Below are 15,392 nucleotides of genomic sequence, written 5' to 3' on the forward strand. Positions count from 1 at the left end.
TTGTTTGGTCCAGGTGCTGGAGCTGAGATCTGGGGAGGGATCTGCCATGAGGCACTCAACCACAGAGGGGTGACCCCCAAATCCCCTCAGGTCCTGTTCACTGCCTGGTGAGCAGGACACAGCCCTGGGAAGGATCTGGGGCACCTAGAGGAGCTGGAGGAAGAGCGAATGCATTCCTGCAGAAATTACCTGCCTTTTATTATGAAATCCTGCTAATGGTTTGTTGTCTACACAAATAACCACGGGGAATGAACTCGTGCACTTCCCAGCCTGCTCTGTGTCTTCCTGGCTCAGCTCCTTTCTGAACAAACATAACCTTTTGCAAGAATACCTGTCAAAATCGCTTTGAAACATTGAAATAACAGGATGGGATATGGTTTGCTCCTGGGCCCTAGTGCTCATCCATCAGGACTCAGGATGTCCATCCAAAGCGACTTGTGAGCAGGATGCAAGGGAACAAAACCCTGGCGAGCAGCAGGGCCTCAGAGGGCTGCATTTGGGGAGCTTAGCACCTCACCTCACTGTGATGGGCTCCCACACACCCACCTGGGAGCAGGGCAGCTCTCAGACCCTCACTTTTTGTTGGTCATGGGTGGGTGTGATTCAGCTAGAGCTGATCAGGACAAACCAGTGTCCTTTGGCCGCCAGTGTGGCCTGGAAGTGGCTTCATGGCCTCACCACCTCCCTTCTCACCTCAGGTGAGTATTTTAGAGATGGGGCAAAAAGCTGTGGAGTCTTGGAACAGTGTTGGGCACCAATGGTTGAGGGGCATGTGGATGCCTGGGTGGACCCATGGCCACAGAGCCATCTGCTCCCCTCCAGTCTCAGAGTGCCAGGGGCTGGTCAGGGCCTACCCAGGGTGTCTCAGTGTGGGACAGGCTGTAAATGCTGAGTGTCTTTACCTCAAAAGCAAAATCCCCCCTCCATTCTCTCCTTCTCCACAGAGCAGCAAGAGGCTTTGTGCTCTAACCCATCACTAGCTCCCCACCCTGAAAATGGGGGGATAATCCACCCCTCAGAGGCTGCTCCCAAGGGCCACCACTGCCCAGACACGTCTGTTTAGGAGCAGAAACCAATAACTTCTGATTTTCAGGAGAAATCCCACTGCATGGTGGCACCTGCTCAGCCAAGAGCCCTTCACCTCTCATCCCCTCCCCAGTTCCTCCCACCTGGAATAAGGTGAGGGATTCTATTTTCCTGGGTATGAGCCTTTTTTCTTCAATGCACTTGGAAGTGATGAGCACTTGGACACAGGCAATTGGTGGAAGAAATCAAACGAAAACACTTAGAAATCCAAACACTCCCCCCTCCAAAAGATATCCCATCAACCAACCAACCAACAAACAAAAAAGTCCTTCAAATAAAACTCCATCTCTTTCTCTAAAATCCATGATTAAAACCTGGTACAAACAGGTGAATATAGAGATATATATATATATATTTTTTAGTAGATGTAGTATTGTTTTTTTTCTCCTCTCTCTCTCTCATTATACAGCAAACATTGCAAATATAGAAATTTTCTCTGTACAATTAACGACTTCGGTTTACAATGCAATGTGTGGTAAAACCTCTTAGTGAGTGAAAATGTGAACGGGCCTTCAACCGGGTGAAAGTCTAAACTGGAAGACTCCGTTTGCAAAAACAGCCCAAAAGATGGAGCTCCTTCTGGTCTCTTTTTTGGTTTTTGTTGCTGTTTTTGTCGCTGTTGATTTTGGAAGGGAAGGAAGGAAGGAAGAACACAAACTGTTCACAAAGAATCCACAAAATCACGGAATAGGGACTCATGCAATGCAATATTGGAAAACGCCAGACCTCAGCTCTCTGCTCGCTCTTTCATTTTCATTTTATATTCAATTTTTTCTTTTTTCTTACATTTTTTTAAAAAATCAAAATGAAACAAAACTTTTTTTTGTTTTTTTTCCAACTGCACAGTTTGTTTGTTTGCAAAGTTTGTGTTTAAATTTGGTGCATGTCTCACCAACGTGAGGACATTTTAATATCTCACTGTATATATTATATAGAATATTTATAGATTTTTTTCATTATTTGTTCTCTCTTTTACTCTTTTTTATTGACTCTCTCTCTTTTTTTTTTATTTTTTTAATTTTTATTTTGTTTCAAAGACAGTCTGAATAAAAATAGCTGCTGCGGATTTCTTTTTGGTCCAGTTAGTGTGTTAAGTCACGAGTTGTGTGAGGACTCAGGACTTTTGCTGGGCAGAGACGCCCTTCCAGTAGTCTAAGATGTCGTGGAGATCCTCGTCTTTGGCAAACTGGACCTTTTTGCGTAGGGCGTGGCCGGCTGCCATGTACTCCTCCTCGTCTTTGTGCCGCTTGCGGTTGAGTTTGAAGCGCTCCCAGATGCTGTGCGAGGGTTTGCAGGTGTACTCTGGGCTGGAGGTGTAGCTCAGGTTGTGGTACTGAGGCGAGAGCTGGGAGTAGGCCAGGTCTCTGGGGCGAGGGCGGGTCAGCGGCTCCAGGATGGAGGGCTTGCGCCCGCCCATGCTGTCGTGCTGCTCCCCCGGGTGCGAGCTGGGGTACGAGTGCCGGTGCTCGCTGTACTGGCGGATCTTCTCCGCCTCTGCCCGCAGGATGGCCGCGGCCGGCGTCACAGTGAGGATGGTGTCGGTGGTGGGGGAAGTCTTCTCGATGTATTTGGCTTCGGATTTGTGGCCCGATCCCTCGGAGCGGTAGGACCTGGGGCTCCGTATGGAGCCGCTGGAAGAGGTGCTGGAGCGTTTGGGGGCCGCCTCCATGCTGTGGTGTCGCTGGAGAGGGTGGTTGTAGCTTTCCTTGTAGACGGGGGAGAGGAATCCGTGCTTGCTGGGGATCTGCTCTGACAAGAGCACCAGCTGAGGCTCCACCGTGGAGACCGCCCCCGACTTCACCCCTTGGAAGGAGGTGGACTCGGATTTCAAGGCATCGATGCAGTTGTTGATGATCTGGTTCACCTTGTCCACCTCCTTGGCGATGGTGGAGATCTCAGCCACAGAGCCCTGCGTGTCTGGCGGCAGGGACAGATCACAGTCTCTCCTCTCAGGCTGCTCACCCGTCCTCACCTCCATGTAGTTGCCCTTGGTGGCCTTGGGGGTCTCACTGCTCTCAATCAGCTTGTACTGCTCAACCTCGCCAGCAGAAGGTAGGTAGGGGATGCGGGTCACTGTCTCCCCACCCAGTATCTGCCCCTGGGACAGCTGGGTGATGCTGGTGGTCTCCATTTCTGGCCCATACTTCAGCTCGATGATGGTCTTCTTCATGCTGCCGGCAGCCTTTTTGTGCTTCTCCTCCTGCTGGCGCCTCTTGCGGAGGCAGTAATACACCACGCCCAGGACAATCACCATGCCAAAGAGACAGCCCAGGATTGTCATGATGTAATGGGTGGCAGTGGAAGGGGTGGGCACCGGCTCCTTGCGGTTGGGTCTGGTGGGGGTGATGGTGACGCAGGTGTGGTTGTACTTGGAGTACTGGTGAACAGAGACTACACAGTAGGTGTAATCTCTTTGTGCTACTAGGTTGCTCACGGTGATGTTCTCCTCCTTCTTCCTGAGCTTGGTGATCATGGAGGAGAAGCCGTTTTCGAACTGGGAGAGGATGTACATCTTGCTGAAGGGGTAGGGGATCTGCACGGTGAGGACGGCCGAGTTGTGGTTGAGGTGCTTCACCTGGATGTTGGGGCGCACCTCGGTCTCACCGATGGGCGTGAACAGGGAGAACTGCGGCGTCGTGCCGTCGCCGGAGGAGCACTCCTCCTCGGAGCAGGGGCTTTCGGAGGGCACCGTGGTCACCTGGTACCTGGGGGGGATAAAACGAGGGATCACAGTGTAGGAGCCACCAGTGCAAAGGGAAGAGAGCATGCTCAGAGCATTGCGGTAGCCAGTCCGGCCTTGGCCTAACAAGTAGTAGCCCATGTAGTCGGGCGGGGAGTCACACTGCATCCGGTCGTAGGTGCGTGTCATGTTGGTGAAAGCCTCCAGCCATTGCAGGAAGCCCAGGAGCTCGCAGGAGCAGTAGAAGGGGTTACTGTAGAGTTCACAGACAGAGAGCTTGTTTAGGCCCCGGAAAGTGTTGCTGTCCAGTCTCTGGATCCTGTTCATGGACAGGTCAATGTTCACTATGTTGGGGCACTCCCAGAAGGCATTGGGGGTGACGATCTCGATGAGGTTGGCCTGGAGATAGAGGTACTCCAGCTTCCCCAGGCCCCGGAGGATGCCCTCGGTGAGGTTCCTCAGTCGGTTGTAACCCAGCTGCAGCACCTGGAGGTTGAACTGTCCTGAAAAGGCACCGTCCTCGATGTAGGAGATCTCGTTCTTCGTCAGGTTGAGGTATGTCAGGTTGCCGAAGCGGCTGAGCGAGGCGTACTGCACGCTCTTGATCTTGTTGTCGTTCAGCCGCAAGTCCACGATGGTGCTGTTGATCTGCTGGGGGATGGACTCGTAGGGGGGCTGGTTTTGGCTGCAGATGGCCAACCAGACGAAGCCCTTGTCCCCCTCGATGAGCCAGCAGTCTGCCCGCACCCCGCCGGCGTGCAGGAGGGACACGGCCGCCACGCACATGCAGAGGGCTGACGTCGCGGCCCACCGGCGACCTGCCATCTGGAAGGGCAGCACGGAGAGGGGCTCCTGGTCTGCTGGAAGCGGGGAACAGGACAGGGGCTGGGAAGGCGAGGGCTAGTGCTCCTTGGGCAGCTTTGCTTGCCTCTCCCTTCTCCTCATGGCTCAGAGACGGGAGGGAAGCGTCCGTGGAGAAAGCGGAGCTCGGTGCCCACGGTGCTCGGCAGCCAGCAGCCAGGGGCTGCTACCAAGGCCTGGGTGGCTGAGGCTGGTCCCACATCACCAAGCCTCTGGCATCTCGAGGAGGGAGTCATGAAGTTAAGCGCCTGTGCAGAGGAGTTGTTCAGGCTTAGAGACAAGCCTTCCTCTCATTTTTTATAGTACTTCTCCTCGTTTTCTTTCTGCTGCACATCGTGGCGCTGGTCCCCATCTCCCTGTGCCTCTGTGTGTTTGGCTGTCCCTGCTGGGTCCCCCGGCTCACCTGCTCAAAACAAAACACAAGCACAAGCTCAGCACAAAGGAAAGACAGTCAGCAGTCAGAGGTGTTGGAGATCCATCCAGCTCCCCTCTTAGTTAGGCACTCGCCTTCTCATCCTGGCAACCACCTTTCAAATAAACCACCTTTGGTTTATTTGGTTGCCACTGGCACTGTTTGGCAGCACAAGGAGAGGTGGTCACTGACCATTGAGGTCACCCTCTGAGCCCTTATCCAGCATCACTTTTTTGGCAGTTGAGAGACCAACACACATCCAGCGCACCGTTTGTCTGACCTATTTAGGTGTCTACCTGAGGAGGAGAGGAGTGATGCCCCAGAAGTGTCTGTTCCTCTCTGCTGAGAGCAGATGAAGTCTAGACAACTGGCTCTGATGTAGATTTGATGCTGCAGCGTTTTGCTGAGGGGAATCCTGACTGTCTCATGTGCTGGTGTGTGCAGCAGCAGTGCCCACACAAGGGGCGCTGGCTGAGGACACTGTGTCTCTCTGCCTGCACTGCCATGTGGCATCTGGGATACAGCCCACCATCAAACACTTGTCCTGTTCCTGGGAACCTTTGTAAAACCCACTGCTGTGACTGTGAACCACCCAGCGTTCTTGTCCCTGCTTGTTGGGGGTTTGTTGCCTTTCTCCAAGGCTCTCCCTCCCAGGTGAAATGATGCAGAGGTGTGGCAAACCAGCAAACATTCAGTGCCATAAGAAGAACTCGGAACAGTTTCCATTGGAAACATGGAAACTGTTGGAAACATGGCTGGTAAGAACTGCAGGTTTCTTGGGAAGCTGTGAAGGAGATAGGGCCACATCTTACATCCAAATTTTCTTTCATTAAATCTGAAAAATAGTGTAAATCCAGAAACAGTTTTCCAGACCATTTTACAGTGCCCAGGCTGGACTGTTCTTGGTGCTACACACCTGAAAATTGTGTGGGGCTGATTGTTTAGAGGCAGATGTATACTCTGACCCTTGTCCCTAAGAAACCAGGTTCTTTTCCAGCACAATACCAGCAGGAAAGGAGAGCATATTTCACTGTAGAGACCCCTGTCCACCATTCAGTTTATACTTGGTAAACAGGCCAGTAATAATGAGCAGTGAAACAGTTTATTTGGTTGGATTGTGACCAGTGAGTCTGTTCCCTGGTCACGCTTGTGTTTCCATTCGATGACTGACAAGACCTTCTCTCACATCAGCTCTCTGCACAAGAGAATTTCTTTCCAGCCACCTTTTCCTCCATGTGCTGTCACTGCCCTGAGATGCTCTGGCAATACCTGCAAGTCTATTTTAACACAGCTGAGTCCTCAGAGCCAGCAAGGGAGGTGGGACTGTGCTCGCTGGCAGATTGCAGGTGAGTGCCCCCCCTTGCCACCCCCACAGAGACACAGGCTGCAGTGCCAGACTGAAACACGTCTGCTGCTGCATCCCTCTGGTGTTAGACAACTCAATTAACCTCTCTGCACTCCAGCCTCCTCTCTGGTGCTGTGAGATAATGATAGCACTTCATGGGGTGGTGGGAGACTGAAGCAAAGTGCCCTGAGCTCCTCTTGTTGGGGTGAAAATCCCAGCACACACATTGTGTTGTGGAGACTTTCTCTCTAGGTGTGCCAGCTCTCCTCTGCCACAGGGGTGGTCCAGCTCCTCCTGCACCCTGTGGGGATGTGCATTGCCCCTAAGAGTGTGGGATGAGGGTATTGCTGGCCTGCAGAGCCATCAGCAATGGCTTATATTGTCCCTCTGGTGTGGCATTTCCCTGTTCCAGCATCTCCCTGTTCTCCTCCAAGGACTTGTGGCAAGGGAAGTCCTGCCAAACCCAGCACAGGCAGCAGGAAGGGATGAGCTTGGCATATTCTCTTCAGCAAACATTTATTCTGTCCCCTCTATCTCCCACAGTGACCCAACCACTCTGTCTGGGCAAACCTGTGTTTGGGAAGGCTCTGCAGAGCCAAACCAGCCTTTTCCTCACAGAGAAAATTTGTGCAGTGGGACCATTCACGAGGAAGGAGCAGAGACAAACTCCCCACAGATCCTGCCAGGTTGTTCCCCTAAAGCCTTCCCCAACAGCATCCTTGTGCTTCCCCCATCTAATTGGAGGTGTTGGACATGAAAAAGAGCAGCACTAAATGACTCAAACACGTTCAGTAAGGCTCCCACTGTATGTTTTCTCTTATTTCCCATACATTGCCTATCAGCCAGGTCCTTCCCAACAACAGAAAGGAGAAATGGCATTTTATCAGCAGCCCGAGTTTAATTTCAGCTCATTAAAGCAAGCAATTTGCTGGTTTATTTGCTTTACAAAGTGTGAATAAAATGACAGCATTAAGGAGATGTGAGAGAGGAAAGAGGGGCTAATCTCCCTTTTTATTAGATTCTCGGGACATGACTGGTGAGTGGAGAAGTGGGTCTTGTTGCTTTGCACAAAAGGCATAATTGTTCATCTTGCTGGCTCCTGAGAGCCTCCATCCCAGCCTTGGTGGGTGTGTGCCCAAGCAACACCAGCACCAAGCATCCTGCAAGGATCCAGTGGTTTAACCCTCCTGCCTGCCTGATTCATCTTTGCCCAGTTGTCCTGAGTTCATTCTCCTGCTAACACAATTGCACATGGCTTTTTCCAGTCCTCTGAACCCCCACAGAGCTGAGAAAACCTGGGAATAAACCAGCAAAACTCTCACATGAAAAAAAAACAAACAGGAAAGTGGCAATTTGTGGGTTTCTTTTGCTGCTGGAGAACGAAGCAAAAGGTAGGAATGAAGAGAGTGTGGAATAACAATAGAAATGTTTTGGAATGATGGGTTTAATCTCAGTCAGAAAGGCTTGAAGTGTGGCACCATGGTGACAATGACAACAGCCACATCCATGACAAGGCCATGGCAGCCACCCAGGAAATTCCTGTGCCATTCCTGCAGTTTCCTGGGCCCTGCAGACTCTGCTGTAATTTCCTTTCCTTCCACTCTCAGGAGGCAGAATGGTTTGACCAGCTGAGGTGATGCTGGGGTTTTTGTGCCTAACAGAGGCCAGCAAAGGGGCAATGACCACTGCCTCACTCCTTGCTCCTCCTGCACATTGCCTCTGATATCCAGTATCTCTGCTTCTCCCTGCTAATCCTCAATATTCACTGTGATATCTCCCCTCCTACCCATCTCTGCTTCTCCAGCCCTGCTCCCTGTCAGCAACCCAGCAGCAAAGAGGGATTGCTGGAATTTCGAGGCTGCAGCCTGCCCTCATGAGCAGCAGCATCCTTATCCTGGCTCCAAACCCACAGCAAGGGAGGTGGAAAGAAAAAGGAAAAGCTGGAGCTTCAAAAACCAGCGCAAGCTGAATGGGAAGTTTTTGCTTCCATTTCCCAACTAATGGCATCTTGGAAAATCAAACCAGAGCAGCAGCTGCAAGGAAGCAAACAAAGCAGCTGTGGAGGCTGGGAAGAGAGCTGGCACTCGGTTCCTAATTTTGTTATTCTACTGAATGAGTTATTTCAAACTGTGGATTACATTTACTGAGGGAACACAAGATTACGCATGCGTGTGCGTGTGCATACACACAGCAGGGCTCCTCTCCTTGGCATTTCTGCATCTCCACAACTTCCTCTTCACTAGCTGTTCCATCTCCAGCTCCTCTTAGATCCCCTTTCACAGCCACTTGGGCTGTTTTATCAAAAACTTATCCCCCACTACAAAGAGAGCCAGAGGAAAATGGAAGTGGTACACTACAAACATGAGTGTTTGGTCACCCAAACAGAAGGGGAGGGAAATTTGGCTAGCAGAAACCAGATTTTAAAGTGAACCTTGTCTCTTCGTTATGTGTAAGATAATCTGGAGAGCTCCAAGATGGCAGATGAAACCTTTAATAGTGATGAAATCACTTGTAAATAGTTAATGTCCATCCTGTATATGTCAGGTGGGGAAAGGAGGCTTCCAGGCAGATTTTCCCTTATTCATACTCCTGGTCTTTGCTCCATGACTCCTGCTGGGTGATGTTGGTCAGAATCAAAACCTCCCTGGATCACAAGAATGCTCAGGCCTGTAAAATTCAAGTTAATTTTATATCCAGACATCCTGGTCCCTTCACTAACAGGGTTTAGGCAGCATTGTGTGCATCCCAACCTTATTCCCAAATGCCTCACAGTGTCAGATAATAGAGTTCTCCATTCAATTCTACTCTCTCTCCTGCTATTATTTATTAATTAAGAAAAACAGGCAGGAGAGAAGAGATATATTTTCTACTGAGGTTTGAGGAGAGATTAAGAAGGAATGAAGCACAGAGGTGAAGGGGAGGCTGAGAGAGAAGTGCCCAGCATTGCATCCAGGATGGTTTTACTGGGACTCTGGGAGGTCACAGAATGTATGACAAGTATCCAGGTGGGAGGGATGGCAAAGAGGTAACTTTTCTGGGAGACACTGGGAGAAACAAAGAGAAATTAATGCTTGGTCTCTATACAGGGACATTAATATTACCAGTATGTCAACACTCTGTATGGTGTTGGGGCCAATCTCTCCTTGGCTTATTCCTATTTTAACCTTGATTGAAAAATTTATGATTTTTACTGGAAGCTGATAGTCAATCCCATTTAATTTAGCAGCGAATTTTGTGTCTGAGGGGAGCCTTAGTTCAAAGGCACTGTGCCTCCCTACAAAAGCCAGGATGAGGCCAGAGCTGCAGCCTGGCAATGGCCAGAACAGACTTTCTTTGCACAAACATTTTTAAGAACCTTTTTTTCTATGGCAAGATAAATTCTGGTTTAAAATGACAACATTTTCAAGACAAACTGTTGGGATTTCAGAAAATAAGACTATTCTGCTGTTACTCAGCTGCAGTCTGAAATCATTTACATCCATCTCATGCTGCTTGGTTTCCAGGGTCTGTTGAGATGACAACCCTATCTCATGCTGCTGTGGGCTGCTGAGCAGAAGCCTCTGCTGAGTTTAAGTAAATGCATAAATGATCTTCTTGGTGAGCAACCTCTTAAGCCCAGCTGGGGTACCTGTGCATTAAACCAGCCTTCCAAAACATCAGCACGAGCTGCAGTGGAACATCAGCTCCAGCCCCTGACAGAGCAGCTGAGCCCTCAAGGAGCTGAGAAATGTGATGAGAGAGACAGAGTTAGGGGAAGGTGAAGAGGAAAAACATTTTAGGGCTCTGATCAGGCACCACTCTAGCAGTAAGGAAGATGTGTTTCCATGGGAGAAAGCCTCTCTAGTACTTTCTTGATGGGGTTTTTCCTTAGAAATAATCAGTCTGAATCACAGCTTCATTATGGGATGGTTATGCTGATGGTAGGCTGGGGAAAAGCAGAGGTCTGGTGTGGAAGCAAGAGTCCCCTTTTCCCTGTAAATAGTGCTGAAGATCAAAGGATGCTTTTCCAGCCCCATGCCATGGAGGGAGGCTGCCCCACACTGGAAATGGAGCTGCTGGTGCTCCTCAGCAGAGACAATCTGAGCTGAGCCTTGTCTCCCCTGCATTGTCATCTTCACTCAGATCCTTGCTGCTGTTTGGAAAAGGGCTTTACTGCTTCCATTCATTAATTTATTTTTGCAGGAAGCCTGCATAACCCTTTGCCTCCCCACTTTTACACAGGGGGAAATCTGGCGATGGATGTGTGAAATGGTGAGTTGTCAGGAATTATTTTTAGAGGTGGAAGTGCCTTTTTCATTCTGATATTTTTATGGTTGCATTTGCAGAACAATTCCCCTTCTGTCCTGCCCTTCCCCTGTGACGGGGACTCTGTGCAACATCTCAGTTTCCAGGCAGGCTGTAATGCTGAGTGCTGAGAGATGGACAAGGAAACACAGAGCGCATGAAGGGCCTCATGACCTGTGATCTCTGGGTGGGCAGAACAGAATTCACCCTTCCATTCCATCAGCACGTGTCCTGCACACAGGAATTGTTATGTCTGTGCTGTGAGCAAACACCTCTGCTAACCTCTCACTGACTCACTCACCTTGGAAGCTGGTCCTGCTTTTCTGGTTGGAAACTTTCAGATGTCTCTTCCAATCCAGGTTATCCTGTGATTTTCAATGGTCCCCTGGAGCTGAGAAGCCCAGCTTTACTCTGGGCCCTCTGGCTATGCACTTTCTGAAGGGGGTTCTGCCCAGATTTTGCTATATCTGGCAAGCCCCAGTGCCCTACAAGCCTAATTTTAGCTCAGTGCTGCAGGCTGGCTTCTTGTCATGGGCCAGGAGAAGGTTAATGATCATCTGGGCAGCCCTCCAAAACCAATCTAATGTTTATTCAGGATAACAGCATTGCAGAGGAAACCAAGCATGACCACCTTGCACGCAGAGCTTCCCCATCACAGCCCTGCTCCTGCAGGTGGCTCTGCTGGAGCAGCTCACCTGTGTCCCCTCTTAGAGGAGACCCTTCCCTAGGTCCTCATCAACATTTCCAACCCTGCCCTCCTAACCCAAACAGCTGCTGTGTTTCTACAGAAAAGCAGTTTACCAGGCTGTGGGTCTGATGTTTCAGCAGTGGAAATACGCACCCACCTTTTTATTTTTATAATTTTTTTTTAATAGGACACTCCTCTTGGATCAGGCAGCCAGGCTACAAACAAATATCCATTTATTTGGACATTTGGGAGGTGGGTCAGTGGTCCCAGCCTGGTGGTGGGATGTTGTGGCCCGGATGGAAGTGAGAGGATGAGGGGCTGGTGCAGATCAGCACATGAGGAGGCACAGGGATGTGAGACAGCAGTGGCTGCACCCTCTGGCAGAGGGCAGAGTCCACAATATGGCTGTGTGCATTCATTCACCTCAGCTGCTCTTTAAGGATTTAATTTCAGCCATGAATTACAGCTTTTTCTTCCCACCAGCACAGCCCCTGCAGTTATTCCATCGTGCCTTTGACAGGATGTGAAAGGATGTGCAACAGATCCATCCCAAGGATAGCCTGCACCTGCAGGGAGGTGAGGACACTGATTTCTTGGGGCTCTCCTCAGGGTTCCATGAAGGGATTGGGTATAAACTGTGAAGCCTCAAGGCCTGAGATGTGCTGTGCTAAGGGAAATATTCTATTCAGCAATAAGTACTCACAGACATACATGGCCCAGGAGAGCTCTTGATGCTTCCCTTGGGGTGCAGGAAAAATTGTACAGAGAGAAAAAAGGGTTTTCTGAGGCAGCCCTGAGATGCTGGTACTGGATTCACCACCAACAGTCCCAAAATAGCTGATTCTCACTGCTGGGAGGCCCTGTGAGAACATTTATTTAGCACACACTGGGAATGTGCCTCCTGCTACCTGAGATGGTCAGGGAGAGGGCTGGACAGCCAGATGACCACAGGTGTTTGGAGCTGATATTAATGTCTCATTTGATTATGTTTACAGCATGATTAAAAGGCTCCTAGATTCCTGAGCAGGTATTTTTATTATGCTAAATCTAAACAGAACACAGATACCCCACTGTGGGCTTGGCTGGTTAAACATGGTGCCAGGCAGTGTTTCTCTCAGGAGAAACCTGATTTCCCTCTGGAGCATGCCCATGCACTGGTGGGAACAAGAAAAACCCATCTTTGCCCACAGAGGATACTCATCTACAGGCATGAGGGACCACTGGGTTTCCTTTTTCCAGCATGCCTAAAGCTCAACCAAACAGCCTTCTAGCTAAAAGTGTGTGGCCAGATGCAGAGAAGATTGTAAAAAATGGGTTGTGCACATGCTAGACTACAAAAGAAACTGGTTTTTGTTGAGGCACATGCCCAACTGATGGTGGAAAGCAGCAGTAGGAGCTGCTGTGTGTTAGCACACAAAGCCCCTGCTCAGCATCCTGGCTGCCCCTCAGCCTGGTCTGTGGCCACTCTTGGGCCTCTTCCCTGCTTCCCTGCTTGTCCAGAAGATATGGAGAGTGCAAAGAAGCTTTGGAGTCCAAGGGAACAGAAGCAGGGAGCTGTGCCAGAGTTTGGATTGCCCGTCCTTTCCCCAAACATCTCCTGTGGAGGTTACCCAAGCTGAAAAAGCAAGTGAACCCAAAACACCTACCCTCTTTGGAGGATTGGAGTTTATTGTTAATAATCTACTGCTAAAGGGTAACATCTGTTTTGGACAAACTGTAATGAGATTTAAACCCCAGGTGGAGGGAGGACTTCACAGTAATAAATGACTTTCTGTATGTCTAAATAGTTTTAATTTTTTTTCTGGCAGAAATAGCTGCTTTTCACCTCAGGCTTCTTTTTGCCAGCTCTTTTTGTTTAATGATTGCTATTAATTTCCAGGGTGGCAGATGGATTCTGGGCTGGTGTAGTCTGAAATGAGGAAAAACAGCCCGTGAAGGTGTGAGCTTGCCATGAATGTGTGCACAGGTCACACACACTGCTGTGTGCTGTGATGCCATGTGTGGGAGTTTGCTTCCCAGGGGAACAATTGCTTCCTGCTCCTCCCCACTGGGATGTTTGAGCATCCCTCAGCCATAAAGGAAGGTAAATTAACATTTCTGGTCACTGCTTGTAGCTCTGCTTGTTCAGACCTTCGTTTAATAAAGCTGCTGATTTCAGCAAGGGTTCGGGAGGGATTGAAACCAGCACCAAGTGCTTGGCTAAATCCAAGTGAAGTGAGCTGGAGAGCAGCACGTGGTCCCCAGAACATGGAAAGGAGCTGGATGCTGCCAGGTGATGGGGATTCCTCCTTGGGCATGAAACAGACATTTTTCAGTGCTTTTCCTGTGTTATTTGGATTTTTTTGTTTTTTTGTTTTTTTATAGTGTGGGATTCCCCAAACAAACAACCATTCTCCATCCTCCAGCTGTGGTAGTAAATATCTGATGCTGAACCCAGCACACCCTGCCAAGACTGCAGTGCCCAAAGGAGGACTTTGTTTATCCTCTCTGCTACCAGCTCCTCCTCAAGGAGCCTACAGAACTAATCCCAATGAGTGCCACAGTGTGCTGGGGTGCCCTCCTTTGTCTTCCCCTCCTGTGGAGCATCTCTGCACTTGGCTCAGAGGGCAGGACACAAGGGTGGCCAGGTGGGAAGCTGGATCTAGGAAGCAAGGCTGCTGATGGACCACCACATGGCAGCACCCTGCGGACAGACAGCTGTCCTGAGACCAGAGCCTGGCAGAGGACATGGCAAGGAGGGAGGGGTTTGTTTGCCTGGGCCTGGGTGAGCTCCTGGGGATGGAGGAAAGGGGGTAGAGATAGAAAGTGCAGCATCTCAGGTGATGCAGATAATCGCCTTTAATCTCCTGCTCAAAATAACCCAAAGTCAAGTAAAGGAGGGATTACAGGGCCTAAGCCACTGTTATTGCTGGGGTGGAACAGACTTAGGTTGCCTCTGAAGGGCTCCTGAGGAAGAAGAGGAGCTGCAGCAAATACCAGCAGGCTGGAAATGCCCCCTGGTGAGGGTGACTGGGTGGGCTGGGGACCCTCCTGATTAGCCCAAGGGGATTTGGAGCTGCAGGCACAGCAGCTGAGGGGACACTGAGGAGCCCACACAGGGACCTGGTCCCAGGCAGAGAGTGTCTCAGATGCCCACTTGTCACCTTGTCATTGCTGATGGGTTTATTCTTAGTGCAGGATCCAAAGTGCTTTATAGCCATTAATTATCCTAATGGGGAAGCAGTGCCCGTGAAACCCATTTCACAGATGGGAAACAGAGCCCAGGAGGAGCTAAATGACCTACCAGGTACTGGGGCAGGGCCACTGAGGCAGGCTCCCTCCCATTTTAAGGTGCTTTTCCGTGGATGTGTGCTCCCATCAGCTGTGAGGCTGAAGGCTCCTCCTGCCCTTCGCCAAAAGCCACAGCCTGGCTGCTGAGCTGCTGCCAGGGAGAACTGAGCTGCAGAGCCCCATCCATCAGCTCCTGGTGATGCCTGTGAGATAGCAGCAGCACAGGGACTGTGTGAGGCAGGGCTGCACTGGGGAGGGAGCAGAGTATGCTCATTTTAATGAGCCTGTCCCTGCCTAAAGGAGAGAGAAAGCGAGAGCCCAACCTGCTTTAATAAACTCTGGCATGCGGATTTAATCAGACGGATCATTGTTCCCCAGCACAGGGATGAATATATTAAAAAATGATTCAAACTTTTCCCCTTTGTTTTTCATTTGTATTATGTGCTGTGGTGTGATAAAACATCCTGGGGCCAACTTGCAAGGCAATAAAGGAGAGAGTGGAGGAGAGGAAGACATTGATCCATGCGAGAGAGCACAGGCGCTGTGGGGAGGAGGCTGCTGGCAGGCAGGGCTGGCAGAGAGGGGCTGCAGCCTCCTCAGAGCCCCAGGGGAGGTGTGGTTATGGGGGCTGACCTGCTGTCAGCTCCCTCTCACAGATCTGAGATGACTAATAGCAGTTTAAGTCCAGTGCTAAAAGCAGCCTCCTTCAAGCATGAGGCTTCATCTCACCACAGAGACAAGAATATCCCCACACCCCTGCCCCAGG

The 15,392-nt window shown here is 50.2% G+C and overlaps 1 protein-coding gene across 2 annotated transcripts in view; it reads right to left on the reverse strand.

Annotated features, from left to right (window-relative positions):
• Positions 1-1,420: 1,420 nt before the first annotated feature.
• The window catches only part of ELFN1 (extracellular leucine rich repeat and fibronectin type III domain containing 1), a 101,908-nt gene continuing 87,936 nt past the window's right edge, over positions 1,421-15,392 (reverse strand). For both annotated transcript variants that reach the window (XM_058035802.1, XM_058035801.1), the window contains exon 4: positions 1,421-5,030. In XM_058035802.1, the coding sequence (XP_057891785.1) occupies positions 2,201-4,591 (2,391 nt within the window). In that variant the 5' untranslated portion in view covers positions 4,592-5,030 and the 3' untranslated portion in view covers positions 1,421-2,200. The remainder of the gene's footprint in view (positions 5,031-15,392) is intronic.

This window comes from Melospiza georgiana, chromosome 16 (assembly GCF_028018845.1).
Source record: "Melospiza georgiana isolate bMelGeo1 chromosome 16, bMelGeo1.pri, whole genome shotgun sequence".
Taxonomy (NCBI): Eukaryota; Metazoa; Chordata; class Aves; order Passeriformes; family Passerellidae; genus Melospiza; species Melospiza georgiana.